General features: G+C 45.5%; 1 protein-coding gene and 1 long non-coding RNA gene across 4 annotated transcripts in view; one reads left to right on the forward strand and one right to left on the reverse strand.

The window, feature by feature from the left end:
• On the forward strand, nt 1-27,306 carry LOC132542017 (uncharacterized). The gene is made up of 2 exons (XR_009553146.1): nt 1-1,161; nt 26,846-27,306. It is a non-coding gene; the product is annotated as an uncharacterized LOC132542017 (long non-coding RNA).
• The window catches only part of FAM222B (family with sequence similarity 222 member B), a 68,230-nt gene continuing 42,620 nt past the window's right edge, over nt 2,173-27,782 (reverse strand). For 2 of the 3 annotated variants that reach the window (XM_007530694.3, XM_060204057.1), the window contains exons 2-3: nt 16,599-16,720; nt 2,173-6,405 (exon numbers count right to left, since the gene is read on the reverse strand). In XM_007530694.3, the coding sequence (XP_007530756.1) occupies nt 4,796-6,405; nt 16,599-16,680 (1,692 nt within the window). In that variant the 5' untranslated portion in view covers nt 16,681-16,720 and the 3' untranslated portion in view covers nt 2,173-4,795. The remainder of the gene's footprint in view (nt 6,406-16,598; nt 16,721-27,782) is intronic. The other variant, XM_007530695.3, reaches the window with a different exon arrangement.

Here is a 27,782-nt window from a genome sequence, read left to right on the forward strand (position 1 = left end):
CAAGCCTCATCCTCACTCCAGTGCCCTTGCAGTCAGATTGCTGGGAGGGACTCAGGCCAAAAGTGAGCCGTTACTGCTCAAGCACTGACCACAGGAGTCCTTCACTGTGGAGCAGCTGGGCTCCGCTAGGCTGGCTACTGGCTTCTTTTAGATGGCAGGTTTAAGTGAATGAAGCAAAAGCACATTTACAAAAGGGCACCTCTTAGAAAAGGGTGTGCATAGGATAAAGTGCTTTTACCTCCAGCTGAGTACCTGCATTTCACTCCCTGTGGCATTTTTCCTTCCTGCTTAACCATCTTAGCCCAAATCCATGCATAACAGAAGGGGTGAATTTATAAGAGTTCTGGACTTTTCCTTCTGCAGACCCCCTCAAAAGGGGGAAAGCTTTCGAATATTCAATACATTATATTACCAAGAGAGGACCAGTGTTACAGTACCTATTATCTTGAACCCTACCAGACCTCAAAATTCTAAATTAGGGGGCCAGGAGGTAGCATATGTGGTTAACTGCACAGTGTTCAGTATAAGGATCGTGATTTAAGCCCCCAGCTCCCCACATTCAGGGAGGAGGGTTGCTTCACAAGCGGTGAAGCAGGTCTGCAGGTGTCTTTTTTCCTCCCCCGACCTCCCCATCTCAATTTGTCTGTCATATCCAACAACAGCAGCAGCAACAGCAATGGTAAAAAAGATGGAAGACCAGAAACAGTGGATTCTTAATGAAGGCAGTGAGCCCCAGTAATAACCCTGGAGGCAAAAAAAAAAAAAATCCAAATTAAAGGTGGCAGAATCAGGGGGCCGGGTGGTGGCACACCTGGTTGAGCATGCATATTACAGTGCAACAAGGGCCCAGGTTCCAGCCCCCAGTGGCCCCCTGCAGGGGCAAGCTTCATGAGTGAAGCAATGCTGTAGGCATCTCCCCCTATCACTCCCTTCCTTCTTGATTTCTGGCTGTGTCTATCCAATAAAATTAAATTAAAATCCCCCCCCTTTTGCCTCTAGGATTATCACTGGGGCTCAGTGCCAACATTACCAATCCATTGCTCCTGGCAGCGACTCTTTCCAGTTTATTGGATAGGACAGAAACTGGAAAAGGAGGAAAGATAAGACACCTGCAGACCTGATTCACAGCTTGTGAAGTTACCCTCCCCCTAGCACCCGCAGGTGGGGACCTGAACCAGGATCCTTGTGCTTTGTACTATGTGAGCTTAACCCAGTGTGCTACCACCCAGCTCCCTTTCTCCCTTCTGTTACCAGTGCACTTATCAGCTCTGGTTTATGGTGGTATAGGAGTTTACAGTTTTCTGTTTCACCACCAGGGTACTGTTAGGGCTTAGTGCTGGCTCTAGGAATTCACCGCTCCCAGTGGGCACTTTTCCTTTTTTTCTATTTTGACAGGTCAGAGGAATTGGGGGAGGGGGAGATACGGAGAAAGCCACCTGCAGACCCGCTTCACTGCTCATGAAGCATGTGTGTTGTCCCCCTAAATCCCGCAGGTGGGGGCGTGTCTGGAAACCGGATCTGTGTTAACGTGTGCTACCACCCGGCCTCCAGGTCTCCCCTTTCAGAGTCCAGAGTGCTAACCATATTACACCATGGAACCCACCTTAGGCCCCTTTTTATTTTTAATATTTTCACTTTCGTTGTCTAACATTGTTGTGGTTATTGATGTCGTCGTTGTTGGATAGGAGAGAGGAGGGGAAGACAGAGGGGGAGAGAAAAACAGACACCTGCAGACCTGCTTCACCGCTTGTGAAGTGACTCCCCTGCAGGTGAGGAGCCGGGGGCTCGAGCCGGGATCCTGATGCCGGTCCTTGAGCTTTGCGCCACGTGCGCTTAACCGACCGACTCCCAGGTTCCCCCCTTTTAATGACTGTTCCTTGGAGTGAAAATGGCAGTGCACTTTGGGCCTCTAGTGAGCAGTAACAAACTATATTTTACCCATGAAATGCCAAGCCCCTAGAGAGCCCTATCTTGGCTGAGGATCAGTCAGTTGGGAGTGCCTTATGGGCTGACTGAACTCCAAGTCATACAATCACAACAGCTGGCCTGGACTGAAAGGCTTCAGAGTGGCACAAATACTGTCCTCCAAAAAGGAATTCCTTCCCTTCTAGTAAATGAGACATTAGAAACATTTAAAAAATTGCCTTAGACATTCACAGCATTAAACGAATATGACAAGATAAAAGGTGTTCTTTCTTTTTACTGGTTTATAATAATCTTAAAAACCCCATCACGCCCATAAACCACCACAGGTGAGGTGAGGGAGCTGGAGAGTGAATGCTACAGTATGTGGACAGCACAGGGAGTGCAGGTGTTCCCTAGGGGCAGAGTGGGATGGAGGCAGGGAGTATGGATAGGAGGCCCTGGCTTGGACCCTTATTGCTGGCTGGGGCTTGGCTGGCAGAGGGGGAGAGGGACTGAGGGTGAACTAGGTAACATCTCACGCCAAAGGTGAAGGGTGGGGATGGGGGGGGGTGTCACAGTACATTTTCCATGCAGACTAGGGGTAGGAGTGAGAATTTGAGAGACTTGGACCCCCACACAGGAAGAGAAGGGTTTGAGGTTGTTTTAAAGCCCCCAAGTTGGTGTCTGATCCAATTTTCTAAAATGGTAGCTCACCTTCTGGGGAGAGGCATTGGAAAACATTTCAGCAAAATATCTGGTTTGCAGATCAAGCAAGGGACAAGAGGAGACAGTGATGCTCTTTAAACTCAGACATAAGAAATAGGAGGGGGCCCCGGGTGAGATGGTGGCCAACACCTTGGGGAAAGGCATTGCACCAGAAGCTGCAGTGCTCCTGAAGGCTCCAGGACAGGGAGGTGCCAGTGTTCACAGACGGCAACAAACAGTCAGGAACAATAAATTAGGGCTTCATGTTGCTATCATTTGGCATAACACAATCAGGCTTTTTTCTTTTTTTCCTTTTCCTCTTTAAATATAAGGCAACTTGCCAACATAATTTAAAAACTGGTCTCAGTCACATTGCTTCAGATCACTAGATAATTTCTGGCTAAAGAACAGTGGATAGCACAGTAAACAAAACTCAAAAGTTTAAACAAGAACATCAGCTCACATTCCCAGAGACAAGAGGGAAAATAAGAGCTTTCTTGGGAGAAAAAAAAAAAAAAAAAAAAAGGCCCAACTATGCATCTTTAACAGAAGATCGGTGCAAAAATTACAACAAAACACAATCTAAGTTGGAAGTACACAAAAATTTTAAATTTCTAATCAACTAATTGTCACGAGGGAATGAGACATATTGAGCATGGAATACATAAAAAAAAATGGGTTAAGGGTTGGAGAGGCTGTTTCCAATATATAAGCCCATCTCCATCTGTTAGAACCATGCTCATTTGGTAAAGGAAGAATTCAAGGAGCTTAAGGCTTTGTGTTTTTTTTTTTTCCTTTCTTCATTAAACCAAGGGGCTGTGGAAGGTGACTAGGTTAATGTACCTGTGGGGCCACTCACACTCAATGCTACTCAAATCCACACTACATTCATACAGAAACATTTAAAACTTACAGTGTAGAGCAATATTCTTAGCCAGTGTAGAGAGAACCAAATGCATTTTAACTTTTTTTTTTTTTTGGTGTTTTTAATTCCAAGCTCCAATGTGATCATCCCATACCTACCTAATTCCTTAAGATATATATTTTTTTCTTTTTTTTTTTTTTTTCTTTTCATTTTTCTTCATGAGCTGGGAGGGTAGTGAGAGCAAGTGAGTTGGGAAAGAGGCAACAGTAAGAAAGGGATCGGAGGGGGAGGGGGTCGGGCAGTAAGCTCACGTGGCGCAAAGCACAAGGATCAGCTTAAGGATCCTGGTTTGAGCCCCCGGCTCCCCACCTGCAGGGGAGTCGCTTCACAGGTGGTGAAGCAGGTCTGCAGGTGTCTGTCTTTCTCTCACCCTCCTCTCTCCATTTCTCTCTGTCCTATCCAACAACGAATGACATCAATAACAATAATAACTACAACAAGGCTACAACAACAAGGGCAACAAAAGGGGGGGAAATGGCCTCCAGGAGCAGTGGATTCATGGTGCAGGCACTGAGCCCAGCAATAACCCTGGAGGCAAAAAGAAAGGAAGAAAGAAAGAAGAAGAAAACAAAGGGATCAGGCCTAAAATGGTCACTGCCATTTCTCTAGGGCTGGAAAGGGGACTTAGGAAGCAAGATAAAGACAGACCTTTTCCTCACCTCAAGTCTGTAGTTAAGTACCTGCAGGATGCTCTTGAGGAGTGTAGCAAGGGCTAAGTACAGTGGCTCTGGGAACAAAGCAGAGGTGAAATAAAGCCTTGAGGAATGAAGAGGAAATGAAGATATATTTGATTTGAGATCTTTGGGTAGATAAGGAATTCACTTCCAGAGCACTTGGGAAGCCTGGCCTTTTAATCCCAAAGAGAGACAGACAAAGGCTTAGAGGGTTGGGCACCTACAGCTATATTACTTAGGGTCTTCCCTTAGCCCACACCTCAGTCTTAAGGGTAGGTACAGGAAAGGACAGGAGACGGCTGGTGGGAAATGGTCATGGTGGAGAGACAGACAGACAAACACGCAGCAAAGAGAAAAGAATGGAGTTGGGGTTAGGTCCTAGTATTAATCCAAACATTGCTGGGGATGGCAAAGGGAAATATCCCCCTCTGACCTCAATTAGAATCCCCAAAACCTTTCTTAAGACATCTAAGGATGATCACACTGGAGCACTGAAACTTTGAAAATACCCAATTACTCAAAAGTAAGACTAAACCTAGAAGTGTAATGTATGACGTGTAGCTTATGAGGGTGGCTCCAGGGCTACCTATCTATACCCAGGGTGCTGAATATGAAGACTTCGACTATCTGTGGGATCAGGGGCTCTGTTACCAGGGGCTCGGTGGGCCTTGCTTAGCATAGCCAGGCTCTGTTCTCGAAAGCAGGCCTGCTGGAAATCCCCACTCAGGTAATCGACTGTTTGCATCAGGCTGTTCTGGCTCGCCACTGGACCACCCCCGGTCCCTGCTGCTCGGTAGTGGGCCCCAGCAGCTGCCGCACAGTCGAGGGGTGCACCTGTGGGCTGCCCACCATGGAACGACATGGTGAGGTCCTGAGACCCCGAGCTGTCGCTATTGGGAGTGGGCAGAATGCTGTTCCACAAGGGCTGGAAGTAGTGACCATTGGGGTACGCCAGTGGGGCTGCCAAACCGTTGACTGGTGGGGACGGGGTTGGTTTCTCCAGGGGTGGTTTCAGATGGAAGGACTGTGCCAGGCAGAGTTCCTGCGGGTAGGCAGGAGCCTTGCCCACAAAGCCAGGCCCTGCCAACTCGCGTCCTGCTGCCAGCTTGCCTGTCAGGCCAGGGGCTGGTGTCCCACCAGCTTCACTGCACATCTGCTGCAGGTGGGCCAGCTGGTGCTGGTTCCAGGTGACTGGCTTGAGGTCGCTAGGGTAGCCAGTGGGGGCTCGAGAAATGCCTGTGGGCAGGTTGACAGGGCCTGTAGCAGGCAATGCGGCTGTGGCCGCATGGGTGTGCTCCATGGGATTGACCACACAAGAAGGCATTGGTGTAGGGACGTTGTGGGTCGACACCCGGGTGCTTGCATTGATGAGCAGACTGCGACTAATAGGGCTGGGGTTGGCGATCTGGCCCTCACACACTGAGGTAGTGCTGATGCCTGCCCTCGTCTGGCAAAATTGGTTGATCTGGTGCACGATGCTGCTCAAGTCCGGGGGCTGGCTGTGCTGCAGGGTGGCCGCCATTGAAAGGGGAATAGTTGAGGTAGACACGGTCACATTCGGGGGGACATCTGAGTCTGGCATCTTCCGACCTCCATGCAGCAAGGGATTGGAGGGGTGCTGGAGACCCTGGTGAGACAGGGCCTGAGGGTGGACCAAGCCCTGGGTTTGGGTCATCGGCTGAGGGTGGCCCAGGCCCTGAGGCTGCTGGAGGCTCTGAGGATGGGACAGTGCCTGGGGTGGCGGGATACCCTGAGGGTGCTGCAGCGTCTGGGGAGGAGCATGGGTCAGGGTCTGTGCATGCTGCAGAGCCTGCTGTCGGGCCAGAGCCTGGGCCTGGGGGTGGGTTAAAGTGCTGGGTGCCACAGTAGCATAGGGCGCCACTGGGGGGTTCATGATGGCCTCAGGGAGCAACCGGGTTCGGGTGCCGTCAAAGTCCTTGAGTATGCTTTTGGCTGGCACTTTGACAATGGCAAGCAGGCCTGCCTTGGTGGCAGCCTGAGTCGGGTAGGGGCTGTAGCGCTGGGCTGATGTGTCGAGGCCGTTCACAGTACGACGAACGTGTTTCCGCTGGGGAACCTTCACACTGTTGGGGAAGATTTTTATAGTCAGTGGGTTGTTTGCGACCTTCTTAGCATACGCGTCCAATTCGGCTGGGGTAGGATAGTGAGCAGTTCTCATTTTCTGTGTAGTGTCCCCTAGAGAAAGAGAGAGAGAAGGGGAAGGAAAGCAAAGAAGGAGAGGAAGCTCATCAGTGCCAAGCCAACCAACCCTTCTAAAAGATGCCCACTTTAAGAAATTCAGGTGGGGGTAGATAGCATAATGATGATGCAAAGAGACTCTCCTGGCCTGAGGCTCCAAAGTCCCCAGGTTCAATTTCAATCCCCAGCGCCATCATAAGCCAGAGCTGAGCAGTGCTGTGCTTAAAAAAAAAAAAAAAGAGAGAGAAATTCAGCTGGGGGTGTGGGGTAACTGAGATGTCCAGCCCGGGCTGGGGAGGCCTAGTCTGAGTTTTAGAGCCCGCTTCAGTCCCCACAGTAAAAGCACCGCTAACATTTTGTATGCACTTGTGCTAGGTGACAGGTTATCTCACTGAATCCTCACTGCTACTTTAGGGGGCAAGTACTCTCGATTCCTAAGTGAGGTCACTAAAGATCAGAAAAGCAGAGCAATTTTGAAGTTCTGTATCTTTGAAAGCTAGAACTTAACTACTCCCCACAGGGGTAAATCAAGAGTTCTTCCCCCACTTTGAACTCACTCCAAGTTCCTACCAGCCATGCTGGTGTGGAGGTCAAAGGGTCGGAGCAGAGCTGATTGTCTGGGCCCTCTGTGGCCACTCTGTCCTTTCCGGTCACACTCTAGGTGAAGAGGACATTCAGACTGACTCCCTTCTCTAGTCTGCAGTGATGTCAGTGAGGCATTAGCTTTCTCTGCTGCCCTGGTAGCTGGCATGCTATGTCTATTGGGTGGGCTCCTGGCTTGGTAGACAGGATGCTTCTCTTTCAGGAGCAGAGCAATAGGCTGCCAACATCCCTCCCCTATTCCCATGCCACAGTTCACTTTTGTTTACAGCTTACTCTAAGCCTGACTGGGTGAAGATCAAAAGGCTTTATTTACTTCCTTGTAGGGGGTGACAATAATGACAGGGCAGCAGGAAAGGAAGTGAAAGAAAAGATTCAGAGAATCCTTAAGTCCTAAGAGCCAAAAATAGTCTGTATTTGGCCCTAGTCAGCTGTCAACTTTCAGAAATAAAGAGGAAAAACCTGCCTTCCTTTGGAGACTGCGGAAACATCCACTCAACGCTCCTCATTAATGTTAACAGTCTCTTTGTTCCTAGCTCCAGTTGCCTCCCATCAGGGGGCTCCAGCGGATGTCGTACTTCCAGTTAAAAAGGAAAGGATGTCAGACTCTGGCAATGGCTCTCTGCTCTGTTCTCTTTCTCGGAGGGAAGATCTCCCCTGAGTATACATAGAAGGTGTTTAATAAAGGCTTGCCGAATAGGTAAACACACTGGTAGCCCAAAGTAAAAGGAAAGGGACTTGACAGGAAGCCCAGGAGCAGCTGGCTGACAGTAGCCAGGACCAACCAAGGACTAACCTGAGCCAATGGCAGGCTTGTGGCCTCAGCTGGCTTGGCCTGTAGAACCCACCAAAAACCAGCCACGCCACTGGCATCAACTGGAACAGAAGTGGGCTACTAAGTGTGCTGGAGAGAGAGAGAAAAAGCACTGCGGCTTTTGTCTGGTGACATTGCTAGTTAGCTGGCAGCAACTGCTTAGAAACTGCTGTTCTTGGAAGCAGGAAAACTCAAGTCCAAGTGGGGCAGATATTCAACATGGCAGAACTTACAAAAAAAAAAAAAACCAAAAAACAAAAACTGTGCTTTCACATATGGAGAGTGTTTCTTTTTTCCTTTTTTCTTATTTAGGATATAGACAAACACAAAGAGAAAGAGTCAAAGAGACCACAGCGCTGAAGTCTCCTTTAATATGGTGGGGACCAGGCTCAATCCTGGGTTGCACACATGGCAATGCTATACACTACCCAAAGTGAGTTATCTGACTAATCCTTCAATTTTATCTTATTTTGGACACACCATCTTGATCTTAGTAGGCACTCCAATTCATGGGGCTGAAGACACAGCACAATGACTACACAGAGGACTTGCACATGACAAGTCCCAGGTTCAATCCCCAGTATCACCAGTAGTTAAGAGTGGAACTATGCTTTGATTAAAAACAAAATCCAACAAAATCCCAGAATCTGCTTATACAGAATTGACTCATAACTAAATGTTTCTAAGATGCTTGATTTGGATATGGTCTTAGAAGGATAAATAAGGGGCCAGGTGGTGGTGCACCTGATTGAGCTCACGTTACAATGCACAAGGACCTGAGCTTAATCCTCCGACCTACACCTGCAGGGGAAGCTTTACAAGTGGTAAAGCATTGCTGCAGCTGTCTTTCTCCCCTTTTACCTACCCTTCTCAATTTCTGTCTTTATCCAATAGCTAAAATAATAACAATAAAGGGGTCTGGCAGTAGCGCAGTGGGTTAAACGCATGTGGCGCAAAGCGCAAGGACCGGTGTAAGGATCCCAGTACGAGCCCCCGGCTCTTCACCTGTAGGGGGTCTTCACAGGTAGTAAAGCAGGTCTGCAGGTGTGTATCTCTCCCCCCCCTCTGCCTTCAACCTCCTCTCTCCATTTCTCTCTGTCCTATCCAACAACGAATGACATCAACAACAACAATAATAACCACAACAAGGCTACAACAACAAGGGCAACAAAAAAGGGGGAAAAATGGCCTCCAGAAGCAGTGGATTCATGGTGCAGGCACTGAGCCCAGCAATAACCCTGGGGGCAATATATATAAAACAATAATAGATGAGGAGAAATGGCAGCACCTGGCTAAGTGTACAGGTTATGATGCACTAGGACCCAGGTTTGAGCTCCTAGTACTCAACTTCAAGTCCCATGCTCAGTCCCCTACATCACCATAAACTAGAGCTAAGCAGTGCTCTAGTAAAATAAATAAATGAATGAATAAACAAACAAGTAAAATAAATAAATGTGATGGTGATAACTGAGAGAGGGCAGGCAAGGAAGGCAGTACAGCTTAAGAGAGAGAGGGAGAGAGGGACAGACACTTGCAGCCCTGTTTCACCACTGTGAAGCTTCTCCCCTCCAGGTGGAGAATTAGGGAGGGGTTTGAACCTAGGTTCCTATGCATTATAATATGCGCTCAACTACCTAGGCCCCTACAATGGTGTTACTGAGAGAGAGAGATACGGGCTGGCAAAATAGCTCATTTGGATGGAATGCTGCTTTGCCATGTGTATAACCCAGGTTTGGGTCTGGTTCCCACAACACTGAAGAAATTTTAGTGCTATGATCTCTCTCACTCTTTCTGAGAGACATATGGTGAGACCAGGAGCGAGCCCAGAGGTAGAGCAAGCTTCTCGTGTGTGAGACCCTGGGTTTGATATTCAGCACCACATGGAAGCAGGATGGATAGCACATTCAAAGAACCTCTGTGAATGATGGAGCAGTGCTTCCATGTCTCTCCCACTCTATATGTGAAGAACAAACACTGTGCAAGGGAGGCTGCTCAGCAGTGAACATCGCTTGTTCATTCCTTGCACATGGAAACAGGAATCTTTGTAGAAAAAAAGTTAAGAGGGATCCAGATTCAAGTAACAGTTTTATTACCTGAGCACCCAGAGGCTAAAGCTAAGGGAAAAAAGTTTCAAGGGCTGAGTGATGGCACACCATGCATAAGGACGCAAGTTCAAATCCCTAGTCCCCACATGCTGGGTGGGGGAAGCTGTATGAACAGTGAAGCAGTACTGCAGGCGTCTCTCTCTCTCTCTATATATATATATATACTACCCTATCAATTTCTCTTTGTTTCATCAAAATGAACACAAACAAATGAAAAATTTCTTAAAAACTATAAATATCTATGCCCACAGCAACCCAAGACTCTTGTGAGGATGAGGGACAGGGAAATGCTAATAAGCAGAGTCTCAAAACTGGTTTTAAAGTCTTTGCAGCTGGTAGAACTGGACTCCTCAGTTGCTGGTTCCCAAGGGAGACAGCTTATGTTCCAGCTCACCTTTATTGTGAATAGTTAGCAGTAACAACAGTAAGCTACACAACAGATTTATTTCTTTCTGTCTGATCTTATGCATTTTGGTAGAACAGAGAAGCAAGCAAGTTTAAAAACATCACTGGGCTTTCTCCTTGGGCATAGTTACCAATAACAACAAGAGTCAGAAGAACTCAAATACACTGTTCACTGTAATAGATAGTTGAATCTGGAATGAGGTGAGAAGGACATTCTTAAGTGCTAACTATAGTCTTGGGGCAGTGGTTGGCAGAGGTTACTGGGGGACTGCTCTGGGGAGAAGGGCATGAAGATCCAAAGCCAGACCCACAAAAAGGCTGCCAATTTGCCATACCACCCAAATGGCTCTGCCCTTGATATCCCATCTCTATTTTTTAAAAAAATTATTTTACCTTTATTGAGTGGCTAGAGACAGTCAGAAATTCAAAGAGAAGGGGAAGATAGAGAGGGAGGCAGAGAGACACCTGCAACACTTGTGAAGCTTTCCCCCTGCAGGTGGAGACTGGGGGCTGGAACCTGGGTCCTTGTGCATTGTAACATGTGCACTCATCCATGTGTACCAACACCTGGCTCCAATACCCCATCTCTGTTGAGACTGTTAAGTGTTCACTAAAACTAGAGACTCAGCTTCTCTTTGTCATCTTACTGTGCCTCCAGTATATTATCTCTCCAGTTGGATACCTGAAGTCGAGAATTAGAATTCAGTTAGTATGCAGACTAAGGTGGTCAGGAAGCACAAACAACTTCATCATGCAATTATCATTAATTAAGAGAGGCTGGGGAGAAAGCTGGCATAGCAGAGCTTGCCCACTGTGTCAGGCAAATACAGAAGGAAGGCTGTTACCTTCAGCTTTGCAAGCTGGATTCAGTGGACATATTCCAAAAATTGCCAGGCTCTAAAACCTTACTCTCATCCAATGGAAACCAAGAGGCTAGAAAAGTTTTAATTTTTGAAGATGATACAACAGATATGGGGATGGTAAACTATAGTCTTCAGATAAAATCCAGCTGCTATCTCCAGAAGTTTTATAGGCACAGAGTCACATTTGTTTACATATTCTGTACACTTCCCTTTGCCCTATAATTAAGCAGAACTGACTAGATACACTGTGGTCCACAACATTCTAAAACGCCTGTATTGTGGCCAGTTACATAAACAGTTTGCCAACTGGGCTGGGGAAGATAGCATCATAGTTACGAAAAAGACTTTTGTGCCTGAGGTACTGAGGTCCCAGGTTCAATCCCCAGCACGACCAAAAGCCAGAACTGAGCAGTGCTCTGGTCTCTCTGTATCTATCTCTCTCATTAAAATATAGCAAATAGGGCGGTATAGGTAGCATAATGGTTATGCAAAGAGACCCTTATGACTGAGGCTCCGAAGTCCCAAGTTCAATCCCCTGCACCACCATAAGCCAGAGCCAAGCAGTGTTCTGGTAAAAACAAAGAAACAGACAAACATTCTGGTCTTGGCTGGACCCTCCCTCCGTGTGTATTTTTCTCATTAAAATAAAAATTTTAAATGATTTTATTTATTTATTCATGAAGAATGACAGGCAGAAAAAGAACCAGACATCACTCTGGTATGTGTACTGTCAGGGACTGAATTTGGGACCTTGCTCCAGAAAGTCCAATGCTTTATCCACTGCACCATTTCCCAGACCACAATAAAATATATTTCTTAAAAAGTCTGTTGAGGAAGGGTAGATAGCATAATGGTTATGCAAAGAGACTCTCATGCCTGAGGCCCCAAAGTCCCAGCTTCAATCCCCTGTACCTCCATAAACCAGAACTAAGGGAGTAGGGCTGCAGTGCAGCGGGTTAAGCGCAGGTGGCGCAAAGCACAAGGACCAGCATAAGGATCCCGGTTCGAACCCCGGCTCCCCACCTGCAGGGGAGTCGCTTCACAAGCGGTGAAGCAGGTCTGCAGGTGTCTATCTTTCTCTCCTCCTCTCTGTCTTCCCCTCCTCTCTCCATTTCTCTCTGTCCTATCCATCAACGACAACAACAATAATAACTACAACAATAAAACAACAAGGGCAACAAAAAGGGAATAAATAAATAAATATTAAAAAAAAAGCCAGAGCTAAACAGTGCTCTGGTTAAAAAAAAAAAGCCTGTCAACCAGTCACAAAGGATTTGAGCAAGACATTGAAGTGCCTTTTCTATTAAAGAGTAGCCTAGAAGTCTGAATAGTTTCCCCTTTCTTTCTGTGAAAGGAAGAATCACTCCAAACCTACAGGTGTTTTAAACACCCGGTGCTATGTGATGAGCCAGAACATCACGTTGTACAGGGATAGGTAAGAATCTGGGAGAAAATGAAGCAGAAAGTCCTAATTCCAGTTAATACAGGCATCCATCACGCAATTCTCAAAAGTCCAATCTCGTGGGATATATGCTAATAGGAACACACCCAATGGCTGAGCAAGTTAGCTCTCCATTCCTTTTGGATATGAAAGCTTCTTTACTTGCTGTAACTGGGGTCACTGGTTTAGGAGGCAGAAAGCAAATGAAAGGAACAGTCTGTTTCCATGGCAGAAAGTGCTGAGTTCAAAATAACAGAACAAGACAGTTTGTCTCAGAGATATAGTTAAGTAATCTGAACTGTGATTCCCATTTAATTCTTCTGGCTGTTAAAACTGAAATAAAAATTTCCACATAGTATAGTCAGAGAGGTGGCACAGTGGATGGAGTGCTGGACGCCCAAGTAAGAGGCCCTGAGTTTGATCCCCTGTATCATGTGTGCTAGAGTGATGGGCTGATTCTCTTTCTCTCATGAATAACAGATACTCGGGGACAGGCGTGGCACACCTGGGTTCAAGCCTCTGGCCCCAACCTGCAGTGGGAAAACTTTACAAGTAGTGAAGCAGGGCTGTAGGTCTCTCTCTGTCTCTTTCCCTCTCTATCTCCCCATACCCTTTCAATTTCTCTGTCTCTATCCAATAATTAATAAAATCAAGATTTAAAAAAGAAGAAAAAAGAAACTCCATAGCTTTTTCTTTTAATTATCCTTTTGGGACTGGGGAGACAGCATAATGGTTATGCAAAAGCCTTTCAAGCCTGAGGCTCTGAGGTCCCAGGTTCAATCCCCAGCCCCACCATAAGCCAGAGCTGAGCAGTGCTCCGGTCTCTTTCTCTCCGTATCTTTCCCTCTGTGTCTACTCTTTCTCATTAACATAAACTAAATAAAATTTTTTAAAAAATTTAATTTCCCTTTTGTTGCCCCTTTTTTACTTTATTGTTTTTGTAGTTATTGATGTTGATGTAGTTGTTGGATAGGACAGAGAGAAGTGGAGAGAGGAGGGGAAGACAGAGAGGGGGAGAGAAAGACAGACACCTGCAGACCTGCTTCACCGCCTGTGAAGCGACTCCCCTGCAGGTGGGGAGCTGGGGGCTCGAACCAGGATCCTTAATGCCGGTCTTTATGCTTTGCGCCACCTGCGCTTAACCCGCTGCACTACCGCCTGAAGGATCCTCGTTCAAGCCCCAGGCTCCACACCTGCAGGGGAGTCGCTTCACAGGAGGTGAAGCAGGTCTGCAGGTGTCTTTCTCTCCCCGTCTTCTCTTCTCTCCATTTCTCTCTGTCCTATCCAACAACGACGACATCAATAACAACAACAATAACATCAATAACAACAACAATAACATCAATAACAACAATAACTGTAACTTCGTGAGTGGTGAAGCATGGATGTGTCTTTCTCTATCTTTCCCTCTCTGTCTCCCCTTTCCTCTTGATATCTGTCTCTATCCAATGAATAAATAAAACTTAGTAATAACAATTAAAAAAAAAAACCTAGGATCTCTTGGAGCCCAGCGGTGAAGCAGCTGGCTGAAGACTGACATTAAAGTGTGCAAGAGTGGTCCGGGAGGTGGCACAGTGAATAAAGCATTGGATTCTCAGCCATGAGGTCCTGAGTTAAATCCCCAGCAGAACATGTACCAGAGTGATGTCTGGTTCTTTCTCTTTCTGCCATCTTTCTTATAAATAAGTTCTTAAAATAAATAAATAAATAAAGTTTGCAAGAAAGGGCCGGGCAGTAGCGCAGCGGGTTAAGCGCACGTGGTGCGAAGCTCAAAGACCTGTATAAGGATCCTGGTTCCAGCCCCCAGCTCCCCACCTGCAGGGGACTCACTTCACAGGCGGTGAAGCAGGTCTGCAGGTGTCTATCTTTCTATCAACTCTCTGTCTTCCACTCCTCTTGATTTCTCTGTCCTATCCAACAACGACAACAGAAATAGCAAGAACTCAGGTTTAATCCCTGGTCCCCTCCTGCAGGTGGAAAGCTTCTTATGTAGTGAAGCAGGGCTACAGGTATCTCTCCTAATTTCCCCCCTTCCTTCTTGACTGCTCTGTCTTTATCCAAGATAAATAATAAAATAAGAAGGCAGGGCTGTGGCGCACCTGGTTAAGTGCATGTATATTTTTAAAGGTATTCATGTATTTATTTATTCATTCATTCCCTCTTGTTGCCCTTATTATTGTAGTTGTTGTCGTTGGACAGGACAGAGAGAAATGGAGAGAGGAGGGGAAGACAGAGAAAGATAGACACCTGCAGACCTGCTTCACCACCTGTGAAGTGACTCCCCTGCAGGTGGGGAGTTGAGGGCTCCAACTGGGATCCTTTGACCGGTCCTTGTGCTTTGGCCACCTGTGCTTAACCCACTGTGTTACCGCCCGACTCCTGGTTAAGTGCACATATTACCATGCACAAGGACTCAGGTTCAAGCCCCTGGTCCCCACCTGCATGGGCAGATTTTTATAAAAATTATTTTTATATGTATTTACTTATTCTCCCCCCTTTTTTTGTTGCCCTTCTTGTTTTTCATTGTTTTGTAATTATTGATGTTGTTGTTGTTGGGTAGGACAGACAGAAATGGAGAGAGGAGGGGAAGACAGAGAGAGAATGACAGACACCTGCAGAACTGCTTCACCACCCGTGAAGCGACCCCCCTGCAGGTGGGGAGCTGGGGGCTCGAACCTGGATCCTTATGCTGGTCACTGCACTTTGTGCCACGTGTGCTTAACCTGCTGCGCTACCGCCCGACTACTTAGAAAGTTTTATAAGTGGAGAAGCAGGGCTGCAGGTGTCTGTTCTCTATCCCCTTTTCCTCTCAATTTCTTTCTTTTTTAATGTTTCTTTTCAAAAAATATTTATTTTCCCTTTTGTTGCGCTTATAGTTTTGTAGTTATTAGTTATTGATGTGGTCATTATTGGATAGGACAGAGAGAAATGGAGAGAGGAGGGGAAGACAGAGGGGGAGAGAAAGAAAGAAACCTGTAGACCTGCTTCACCGCCTGTGAAGCGACTCCCCTGCAGGTTGGGAACCAGGGGCTGGAACTGGGATCCTATGCTGGTCGTTACACTTTGCACCAAGTGCACTTAACCCACTGTGCTACTGCCCGACTCCCCTCTCTCAATTTTTCTGTCCTATCAAATGAAAAAAAAAAAAAATTAATTGGAGTCGGGCGGTAGTGCAGTGGGTTAAGCGCATGTGGCACCAAGTGCAAGGACCGGCATAAGGATCCCGGTTCGAGTCCCCAGCTCCCTACCTGCAGGGGAGTCGCTTCACAGGAGGTGAAGCAGGTCTGTAGGTGTCTAACTTTCTCTCCCCGTCTTCCCCTCCTCTCTCCATTTCTCTCTGTCCTATCTAACAACGACGACATCAATAACAACAATTATAACTACAACAATAAAAAACAGGGCAGGGGTAGATAGCATAGTGGTTATGCAAAGAGACTCTCATGCCTGAGGCTCCAAAATCTCAGGTTCAATCCCCTGCACCACCATAAGCCAGAGCTGAGCAGTGCTCTGGTAAAAAAAAAAAAAAAAAAAAAAATACATGAATAAATAAAATTAAAGAGTTACCATAAAAAAAAAATAAATAAAAAACAAGTGCAACAAAAGGGAAAATAAATAAATAAAAAGAAACAGTCTGCTTGCTTCTAAAAAAAAACATTTTATTTATTTATTTTAATAGGAGATAGAGGGGAGAGAGCAGAGCACTGCTCAGCTCTGGTTATAGTGGTGCTAGGAATTGAGTCCTTGGGAGTCTCAGGCATGAAGGTCTCTTTATAAAACTATTATGTTTTCTCCCCAAACCACTGCTCATAGGTTTTATAGCTTCTTTCCTGCTGTCTGTACTTGAAGATTATCAGAGGTACTAAAGTTTTCATTTAACGTATGCCAGATGTACCTAGGATACTGTAATTGTACAGTTAAAATAAAGGGTCACATCATTTGTCTATGGGACCTAGATTACTTACATTTCTGAAGTCCAGTGTTCATCTGCGTGTGAGAAAGAAGCTGAAAGGACAGGTCACCTGGCCCTGGTAGACAGGCTAGCATGGCAGACCAGCATCAACACAACATGGGGCAGCCGCTCACACTGTGATGGGAAAAAAAGAAAAGAAAAGAAAGAAAAAACAAAGTCATGGAAAAGAAATAACTGATTCAAGGAAGATACCAGGAACATTGGATACAAGTAGTAGAGATCTGCATTAAGACAGGTAGTTTGTATTGTTATATGGAAAACTGAGAAATGATGTCATGCATATACAAACTAGTGTATTTACTGTCGAATGTAAAACATTAATTCCCCAATAAAGAAATTAAAAAAAAAAAAAAGATAGGTAGTAACTTAAATAGCAGCATGCTGGTTAAAAACATATCAACATCTATAACCTGTAGCAGCAATTTACTAAAATTTTAATAATTTCCCAATTATTATGACTAGAATGATTATTTCAAGAGGGGCTGGGTAGTATTGCAGCGGGATAAGCTCCTATGGCACGATGTGCAAGGACTGACGTAAGGATCCTAGTTCGAGCCCCTGGGTCCCCACCTGTGGGGGGGGGGTCGATTCACAAGTGGTGAAGCAGGTCTGCAGTTGTCTTTCTTTTTCCCCTCTGTCTTCCTTGCCTCCCTTTCTCTCTGTCCTATCCAACAACAGACCTGCTTCACCACCTGTGAAGCGACTCCCCTACAGTTGGGGAGCCAGGGTCTCAAACCGGGATCATACTTATGCAGGTCCTTGAGCTTCTTGCCATGTGCGCTTAACCCGTTATGCTACCGCCCGACTCCCAAATCTGAACCCCCCCCCCCTTTTATTACCAAAGCCTTATTCAGCTCTGGTTTATGGTGGTACCAGAGGTGAAACTTGGGACCTAGGAGCCTCAGGTATGACAGCCTTTTTGCTATCTCCCCAGTAAACAAATATACTATTAAAAGGGAAGAAAAAAAAAAAAAGAGCAAGGCAAAAGAGACACAATTAGCCAATGTTAAAGCATATATTCCATTTGCAAATTTCTTTTTTTAAAAGATTTTATTTATTTACTTATTAATGAGAAACATAGGAGGAGAGACAAAGAGCCAGGCATCACTCTGGTACATGTCCTGCCGGGCATTGAACTCAGGACCTCATGCTTGAGAGTCCAATGCTTTATCCACGGTGGTGCCACCTCCCAGACTACCACTTGCAAATTTCTATCTTCCTATCACAGCATTTGACCTTTTAGACACCCCAGCCCTAAACTGCAATGGTCAAGTCAAAAAGGTTTAACTGGCTGCCAGCAACACACTTTGGGCAAGCAACCCTGACATGTCACAGTGACACTTTTTGTTTGTTTGTTTTGTTTTTATCCATGATATGCCTATCAACAAGATATATATAGATTAAGCAATCGCACACTGATGTGACCTGTTGAGAAGGAAGTCCTGTCAACCATATAAGCTTTTTTGTTTACAGAAACTTTATTCCCCCCTTTTGTTGCCCTTGTTGTTTATCGTTGCTGTTATTATTGTTGTTATTGCATAGGCCACAGAGAAATCGAGCGAGATGGGGAAGACAGAGAGGGGAGAGAAAGATAGACACCTGCAGACCTGCTTCACCGCCTGTGAAGCGACTCCCCTGCAGGTGGGGAGCTGGGGGCTCGAACCGGGATCCTTACACCGGTCCCTGCGCTTTGCGCCACATGCGCTTAACCCACTGCGCCACCACCCGACCCCCAACAAAAAGTCTTTTTAGTGGTCCAGGAGATGGCAGAGTGGATAAAATTACTGGATTCTCAAGCAAGAGGTCAGAGTTCAATCTCCAGCAGCACATGTACCAGAGTGATGATTGATTGTTTCTCTCTCTCCTCCTATCTTTCTCATTAATCAATCAATAAATAAAATATTTTTTAAAAAGTCTTTTATATCTGAGGCTCCAAAGTCAATGCCCGCCAACACTGTTAAGCCAGAGCTGAATAATGCTCTGGTATGCAAGCCAACAAACCAAACCATGAATGTCCCTCCTCACACTGCAAAACCTCAAAATCAAGGTGACATATTAAAGATTTAATTCACAGCAAAAGAGGAATGGAGAGAAAGCTCAGATGTTAAACAAAGACCATAAACCTCTTTATGTCTTAGAGGACCTCTTTGGTCTATGAAAGTACCTGGTCATGATGAGTATCAGACACATTTGGCTAGCAAGGCCAGGTAGCTGAAAAGACACTTTGAAAAGAAGACTGCTCAAAATGTGTCTAAGATAGTAACTGCAGAAAGAACTGAAGATTAAATACCTCAATGAGAATAGAGCTGGCCAAGGGTTCTGGCACAGATTCAGTCTTTTTAAGTCTCTGATGGGTGGTATAACAGAATGGAAGGTGTGCCAACTGCAATGCCTCAAAAAAGTCTTCTGTTGGGGTCAAATGACTGAAGTACTGCTTACAAACCCTTTCCTTGTGAATACTGATCTCTATTTAATAACCTCTTCTCTACAGTGTTAATACAGCTGAGGGCAAGCACCAAGGAAAGGATGGGAATCAACAAATGCTGTAGCCTAATATGAAATGGGCTGTATGAGCAACGTTAGTGATGTTTTCTTAATTAGGTCTCCCAACCTTTCTTGGAGATAGGTATTAATTTCACTTGTCATCCCATCATTTCTAGCCTGAATTAGTACAACAGCTTTCTAATGGTCTCTCTGTTCTACCCCTGCCCCCCTTTTACCCAATCTATTCTCCACACAGCAACCACAGTATCTCAAGTTTTTTTTTTTAATTGGAAGTCATATTAGCTCAAAAATCTCCAAGGACTTCCCATCTCACTTAGAATAAATTGCAAAATCCTAACTTGGCCCTCCAGGCCTCCCATGATTCTCTTCTTGTCACAGTTATCTCTTTGCTGCTCTTCAATGATCCAAGCCACATTCCTACCTCAGGGTCTTACACTGCTCATCTATAATGTCATCTGTATTGCTCATCTGTATTGTGATGATGGGGTACAAAGAACACACTCACTTAAGCTGTCTTTCAGATATACACTCTCCCTATAGACTGGGTACAGGATCAATTTATGAATAATCAAAATTTCTGATTTAATATAGCTACTGAATCTTGATGTCTGAAACCAAAAAAGATATGAGTAAGGGTGTGGATATGATTCTAAGAGTTGGCCATAACAGACTGCCCCTCAAGCCAGAACTCTGTATTTCTTTTTTTTTTGCCTCCAGGGTTATTGCTGGGGTTCAGTGCCTGCACCATGAATCCACTGCTCCTGGAGGCCGTTTTTTCTCCTTTTGTTGCCCTTGTTGTTGTAGCCTTGTTGTGGTTCTTATTGTTGTTGATGTCGTTCGTTGTTGGATAGGACAGAGAGAAATGGAGAGAGAAGGGGAAGACAGAGAGGGGGAGAGAAAGATAGACGCCTGCAGACCCGCTTCACCGCCTGTGAAGCGATTCCCCTGCAGGTGGGGAGCCGGGGGCTCGAACTGGGGTCCTTATGCCAGTCCTTGCGCTTTGTGCCACGTGCGTCTAACCCGCTGCGCTACCGCCTGACTCCCAGAACTCTGTATTTCAATAGGAAGAACAAGAGAATTAAACCACCTAAACTGTGGCATTAGTGAATTTAGTGAAAAAGGAATGAGAATGAGAGCAAGTTCATAGATTCCAGAAAATCAGCTTCAGTTAGAACAGGAAGGAATGAATAAGAAAGTTATGAGAGTTGAGGGGGTTGGGTGGTGGCACACGGGGTTAAGCGTACATAGTACGAAGCTCAAGGATCCTGGTTCAAGCCCCCCAGCCCCCCACCTGCAGGGGGGTCGTTTTCCCCTCCCCTCTCAATTTCTCTCTATCCTATACAATAAAACAGATGTTGCTCTATCTGAAATTATATAAAAAGAGTAGAAAAAAAACAGGCCTGGGAACAGTGAAATTGTGTGTGTGACACTGTGGCATCAAACAGAGAAAATAATGGTGAAGGGAGTCGGGCGGTGGCGCAACGGGTTAAGCGCACGTGGAGCAAAGCGCAAGGACCTATGGATCCCTTTTGGAGCCCCTGGCTCCCCACCTGCAGGGGCGTCGCTTCACAGGTGGTGAAGCAGGTCTGCAGGTGTCTGTCTTCCCCATCTCTATCCATTTCTCTCTGTCCTATCTGAGCACCAATAACAACAACAAAATAACCACCACTACAACAACAACAAAAAACAACAGGGGCAACAAAAGGGAATGAATGCATTTTGATGGCTGTGTTATACTAACATAAAGTCTGGTTGAAGATAAACATGAAAATATTGGGGGTCAGGTGGCAGTGCAGTGGGTTAAGAGCACATGGCATGAAGCGGAAGGAATGGAGTAAGGATCCCTGTTTGAGCTCCAGCTCCCCACCTGGTTTCACAAGTGGTGAAGCAGGTCTATCTTTCTCTCCTACTCTGTACTATCCAACAACAACATCAATGGCAATAATAACGGCAACAAGGGTAACAAAATGGGGGGGGGGGAAGCCTCCAGGAGCAGCGAATTCATAGTGCAGGCACTGAGTCCCAGTAATAACCTTGGAGGCAAACAACAACAACAACAAAACACACTAAAGTATTCAACTATGATGAAGCATCACCAGATCAGCAACTGTCAAGTGATTCAAGAAAAATATTCTCTGTACTGTACATGCAAACTTTTCCTTAAACTTGAGACAGCTTCCAACAATATAGAATATAGCAATAAGGATCAGATAAAAGTAAAAGATGAATACCAGAAGGTCTTACTTATAGGTGGATACAAGGAGGGAAGGGCAAAACACAGGGTGAAACTTGGATTAGATGTGGTCTGCTGTACCAAGGCCAGGGACATGGAGGCAAGGGAGTGGTGCTGAGGGAAGGGCGGAGAGGGTACTGGGGACCCAGTGCACAATGGTGGAGGAGGACTTAAACTGGTGATGGGATTAGTGTGCAGATATTTATCATGAAAGGATGATAAACTACCTGTGTGACAAATACCTTGAAGTCATTATTTCCTGGTAAAACATTAAAAACAAGGTAGTAGTGTTGAAAACCAGGAATGGGCCTAGCCTGGTGGGTAGCACAATAGAAAAGGTGTTAAGGGGGAGTTGGGCTGTAGCGCAGCGGGTTAAGCGCAGGTGGCGCAAAGCACAAAGACCGGCATAAGGATCCCGGTTCGAACCCCGGCTTCCCACCTGCAGGGGAGTCGCTTCACAGGCGGTGAAGCAGGTCTGCAGGTGTCTATCTTTCTCTCCTCCTCTCTCCATTTCTCTCTGTCCTATCCAACAACGACGACAACAACAATAATAACTACAACAATAAAACAACAAGGGCAAGAAAAGGGAATAAATAAATAAAATAAAATATTTTTAAAAAGGTGTTAAGGTTGTCAAGCAGGTGGTTCTGAGTTTGATCCTCAAAAGTGACATGTGCCGAAGTGATGTTCTGATTCTCTATCCCTTGTCTAATTTTTTTTCTAATAAAGAAAACTAAAAGTGGGGGCAAAGGGTAGATAGCATAATGGTTATGCAAACAAACTCTCATGCCTGAGGCTCCAAAATCCCAGGTTCAAGCCCCCACACCACCATAAGCCAGAGTTGAACAGTGCTCTGGTAAAAAAAAAAAAAAAAAAAGGAAAAAAGAAAAGTTATGTGGTCCGGGAGGTGGCGCAGTGGATAAAGCATGGGACCCTCAAGCGTGAGGTCCTGAGTTCAATCTCCAGCAGCACATGTACCAGAGAGATGTCTGGATCTTTCTCTCTCCTCCTATCTTTCTCATTAATAAATAAATAAAATTTAAAAAAGAAAAAGGAAAAGAAAAAAAGAGGGCCTGGGTGGGGGCACAGCATAATGGTTATGCAAAGAGACTTTCCCACCTGAGGCTCTCAAGTCCCAGGTTCAATTCCCCACATCTCCACAGCCAGAGCTGAGCAGTGCTCTCATAAAAATAAAAGAAAGAAACCTAAGTGTGTACATGTATACTGGTAATCATTCTTGTTTTATCTTAATATAGCTGACATCTCTAAATTAGTGAATGCTGACACGGGGGTTCTTGTCTTCTGGGACAGGTTTCCTGTACTTTCTGCTTCATCACTTTCCAATATTCTTCTTTTTTTTAACCAGAGCAATATTCAGCTTAGGTTTATGAAGGTGCTGAGGACTGAACCTAGGGCTTCAGAAAGTTTTTTCTTTTCTTTTTTTGTATAACCATTATGCTATCACCCCCCCATTCTACAATTTATTTTTTTTTATTTTATTTATTTATTGTTATTATTTTATTTGTTTACCAGAACATAGCTTAGCTCTGACTTATAGCGGTGGCAGTGGGTTGAACCTGGGACTTTGGAGCCTTGGCGATAAGTTTCTTTGCATAATCATTATGCTATCTACCCCTACCCTCCAATTTCTTTTAAACACTTAACTGAGTAACATTTTCCCCAGTCCCTATACTTCAAATTCTCTTCTAAACTCTGTTCTGACAATGCTAAAGGAAAAGTGGAGAAGTTAACTTCTCAAGTTCCTTCCATCCTTCTGCCTCCAGGGTTATTGCTGGGGTTCTGTGCTGGCACTTTAAATCCACTGCTCCCAACGGCCTTTTTTTTTTTTTTCCGCTTTATTAGATAGGACAGACAGAAACTGAGGGGGGAGGGAGAGACAGAGAGGGAGAGAGAAAGACAGACATCTGCAGACTTGCTTTTGCCTCTTGTGAAGCGAACTCCCTGCAGGTAGGGAGTCAGGGCTAGAACCTGGATCCTCGCACAGGTCCTTACACTTTATACTATGTGCGCTTAACCGGGTATGCCACAGTCCAGCCCCCTGTAAAGTTTTCTTTTCTTTCAGTCTATTTTTTATTGCCACCAGGGTTATCACTAGGAATCAGTGCTGGCACTATAAACCCAACGTTCCTAGTGTACCCTCCACTTTATTTTACAATACAGAGAAAAACTGGGGGGGTAGGTAGCATAATGGTTATGCAGAGACTCTCGTGCCTGAGGCTGCAAAGTCCCAGGTTCACACCCCTACACCACCATAAGACAGAGCTGAGCAGTGCTACAGTATTAAAAAAAAGAAGAATATATTTGGGGTGGGATTTGTTGTTAAAGTTTCGGAGGACCAGGCTAGCGTCGTGGCGGTAGACAGAGACAGAGACTCGGGGACACATGGCTGGGCTGAGAAGCTGCAGTTTAATCTTTATTCATGAACGGGCAAATCACCACACCATGTGTTTCCCTATCCTTTTCCCTCTGCTGGGGCTGTTGGGAGTCTGGGCGTCCTTAGCATAGGGGGCGGGGAGAAAGAGGGGCGCGAAACTAGCAAGGGCCAAACCAATTCTCCTGGCAGGGGGAGAGCGAGACCAAACCAATGTGAAGCATACAACAATTCCCCCTTTTCTTTTGGGGGGTCAATAGCATAATGGTTCTGCAAACAGACTCAAACAGAGGTTCTGCAAACAGAGGTTCTGCAAACAGAGCCTCATGCCTGAGGCTCCGAAGTCCCAGTATAAGCCGGAGCTGATAAATGCTTTGGTAATAAATAAATAAAATAAAGAACAGAGAAAACCTGAGAGGGGAGGGGGAGACAGAGAGGAAGAAAGAGACACCTGTAGCTGGAGACCAGGGTCTCAAACCCGGTCCTTCCGCATGATGACGTGCCCTTAACTAGGTACACCACCACCCAGTTCCCCTTCTGTTACAGTACACAAGGACACAGGTTCAATCAAGCTCCTGGTCCTCACCTGCAGGGGTGAAGCTTGATGAGCACTGGCTGCAGGCATCTCCCCCCCCTTCAATTTCTGTCTGTATCCAAAATAAATAAATATTCAATAAGTAGAAACATCTGTCCTGAAGGAGACACTATTTTGTTTTGTTTAAAGATTGATGTTATGAGCAGGAGAAACCAGAGTACCATTCCAGTCTGTCTGGTGCTGTAGACCCTGGGTTCTCAGGGAAACAAGTCTTACACTTACTGAGGCACCTCCCATTCACCCCAGGTTTTCTGTTTTAATAAGGTCTCCTTCCCTCTCTTCCTTTTTGGAGCTGGAGCCTTGCACCTGTGGAATTTCTGAATTTCAATTGCTTTTTCATCCAGAGAGACAGAAGCATCACAGCACTGGATTATCTTCCGGTGCCATGGCTCAAACCTAGACAGCACACATGCCAAAGCAACCCTACCTGGTGAGCTATGGATCAAGTCTCATTAATAAGATTTTTCAAAAGGCCATTTTTCTCCCTGCAACTCTAATGCTCTCAGAGAAAGTTTTGTTATATTCTGGGAGTGTAACAAAGTTCTGGCACACTGTTCTCCCCCTATTGTTGTGGTTATTGATGTCGTTGTTGTTGGAGAGGACAGAGAGAAATGGAGAGAGGAGGGGAAGACAGAGAGGGGGAGAGAAAGACAGACACCTGCAGAACTGCTTCACTGCCTGTGAAGCAACTCCCCTGCAGGTGGGGAGTCAGGGGCTCGAACTGGAATCCTTAAGCTGGTCCTTGTGCTTTGTGCCACGTGCGCTTAACCCGCTGCGCCACCACCTGACTCCCATGTCTTGGTTATTCTATAGCAAAGAGGTTTTCAGTAACAAATAAGGAAGGGTTCAGAAGTAGTACAAAGATGGAATTTATTTATTTATTTCCTTTTGTTGCCCTTTTTGTTTTATTGTCGTAGTTATTATTGATGTTGTCGTTGCTGGATAGGACAGAGAGAAATGGAGAGAGGAGGGGAGAAGACAGAGATGGGGAGAGAAAGACAGACACCCCTTGTGAAGTGACGCCCTTGCAGGTGGGGAGCCACGGGCTCAGAACTGGGATCCTTAACGCTGGTCCTTGCGCTTTGCGCCACCTGCATTACGGCCCAACTCCCATTTTTTTTTCTTTTCTTTTTTCTTTTTAGATTTTTAAAATAAATTTATTTCCTTTTTGTTGCCCTTGCTTTTATTGTTGTTGTAGGTATTATTGTTGTTGATGTCGCCATTGTTGGACAGGGAAGTTTTGGACGAGCGTGTGTTATGGCTCTTCTCTAGGCATTCATTAACTTTTTTTTTTTTTTTTTTTTTTTTTTTTTTTAACCAGAGCACTGCTCAGCTCTGGCTTGTGGTGGTGTGGAGGGATTGAACCTGGGACTTTGGAGCCTCAGGCAGGAGTCTCTTTGCATAACCATTACACTATCTATCCCCTCTTTTACTTTCTCGATCTTTACCTAAGAAATAACATGCTATTATTGAAATAATTTTGGGGTGGAGGTAGATGGCATAGCAGAAAGACTTTCATACCCAAGGCTCCAAAATTCAAGGTTTAATCCCCTGCACCACCATAAACCAGAACTGAGCAGTGCTCCGGCAAAAAAAATAAATTAAAAATAAGAAAATAAATTAAAATCTCTTTGAAAAGATGTTATTTATTTATTTATTAATGAGAAAGGAGGGGAGAGAGAGAACCAGACATCACTCTGGTACATGTGCTGCTGGGAACTGAACTCAGGATCTCGTGCTTGAGAGTTCACTGCTTTATCCACTGCGCCACCTCCCGGACCACACAAAATAATTCTTTAAAAATGAACTTCTAGGGAGTTGGGCAGTAGTGCAGCAGTTTAAGCGCATGTGGCGCAAAGCGCAAGGACTGGTCTAAGGATCCCAGTTTGAGCCCCCGGCTCCCCAGCTGCAGGGGAGTCGCTTCACAGGTGGTGAAGCAGGTCTGCAGGTGTCTGTCTTTCTTTCCTCCTGTTTTCCTCTCTTCTCTCCATTTCTCTCTGTCCTATCTAACAATGACAACAATAAAAACAACAATGGCAACAAAAGGGAAAATAAATAAAATTAAAAAGAAAAGAAAAGAACTTCTAGGGGGCCAGGCAGTAGCGCAGCAGGTAAATCGCACATGGTGTGAAGCGCAAGGACTGGTACAAGGATCCTGTTTCGAGCCCCTGGTTCCCCACCTGCAGGGGTGTCGCTTCCGTCTGCAGATGTCTATCTCCATCTCTCTGTCTTCCCCTCCTCTCGATTACTCTCTGTCCTATCCAACAACAGCAGCAATGACAACAATAACAGATACAAGGGCAACAAAATGGGAAAGAAATGGCTTCCAGAACAGTGGATTCCTGCTGAGCCCCAGCAATAACCCTGGAGGGGGAAAAAAATGAACTTCTGGGCAACCTATTCTCAACAACAATTAACAAAAAGTCTACTGCCAGAGTTATAACTGGGGCTAAGGTGCTTGCCTGCAAGACAAATTCACTGCTCCTGGGCCCCCCCCTTTTTTTCTTTCTTTAGAGAAATTGAGAGTGGAAGAGAATGAGAGACACCTGCAGCACTACTTCACATTTGTGAGTGAGGCTTTCCTATTGTGAGTGGGCACTGGGAGCTTGAAGCTTGGTCTTTGAAAATGGGGGCATGTGTACTCAAGCAGGTGATTCAGCAAAGGAGTTTCATTAGCTCTTGAGAAGAGAATCAAGCAACAGGAGAGACAATAAGGTATAATAAGCAAAAACTTCTAAAACAAATGAAGTTACCTGTAGATCGATCAACAGTAATACCCCTGGTGTAAGGCACCAAAGTAAAAGCCTCTGGGGTGGGTTGGGGGGAGAGTACAAGTCCAAAAAGAGTGACAGAGGACCTAGTGGGGATTGTACTGTTATGTGGAAAACTGAGAAATGTTATGCATGTACAAACTATTATACTTACTGTTGACTGTAAAACAGTAATCCCCCAATAAACAAATTTAAAAAAATCAATCAATCAATCAATCAATAAGTAAGCCAACAACATAGCTCACCTGGATAGTGCACCAGTCTTGCCACACACAAGCCCCCCAGGTTTGAGCCTAGGTGGTGATGCAGTGGCTAAAGCCTGAGGTCCCAGGTTTGATTTCCTAACATCACATGCACCAGTGATGTTCCAGTTTTCTCTCTCCCCCTCCCCCCCATCCTCTTCCAAATAAATAAGAGTAATGGGGGGAGCAGGTGATGGTGCACTTGGTGAGTGCACATGTTACATACAGTGTGCCAGGACCCTGGTTCAAGCCCCCAGTCCCCACCTGCAGGAGGAAAGCTTTGCAAGTGGTAATGCAGGCCCCAGGTCTCTGTCTGTCTCTATCTTAACCCGAGCACTACTCAACTCTGGTTTATGGTGATGCAGGGGACTGAACCTAGGACTTCGGAGCCTCAGGCATGAGAGTCTCTTTGCATAACTGTTATGCTATCTACTCCCA

Source organism: Erinaceus europaeus, chromosome 12, assembly GCF_950295315.1.
Source record: "Erinaceus europaeus chromosome 12, mEriEur2.1, whole genome shotgun sequence".
NCBI lineage: Eukaryota > Metazoa > Chordata > Mammalia > Eulipotyphla > Erinaceidae > Erinaceus > Erinaceus europaeus.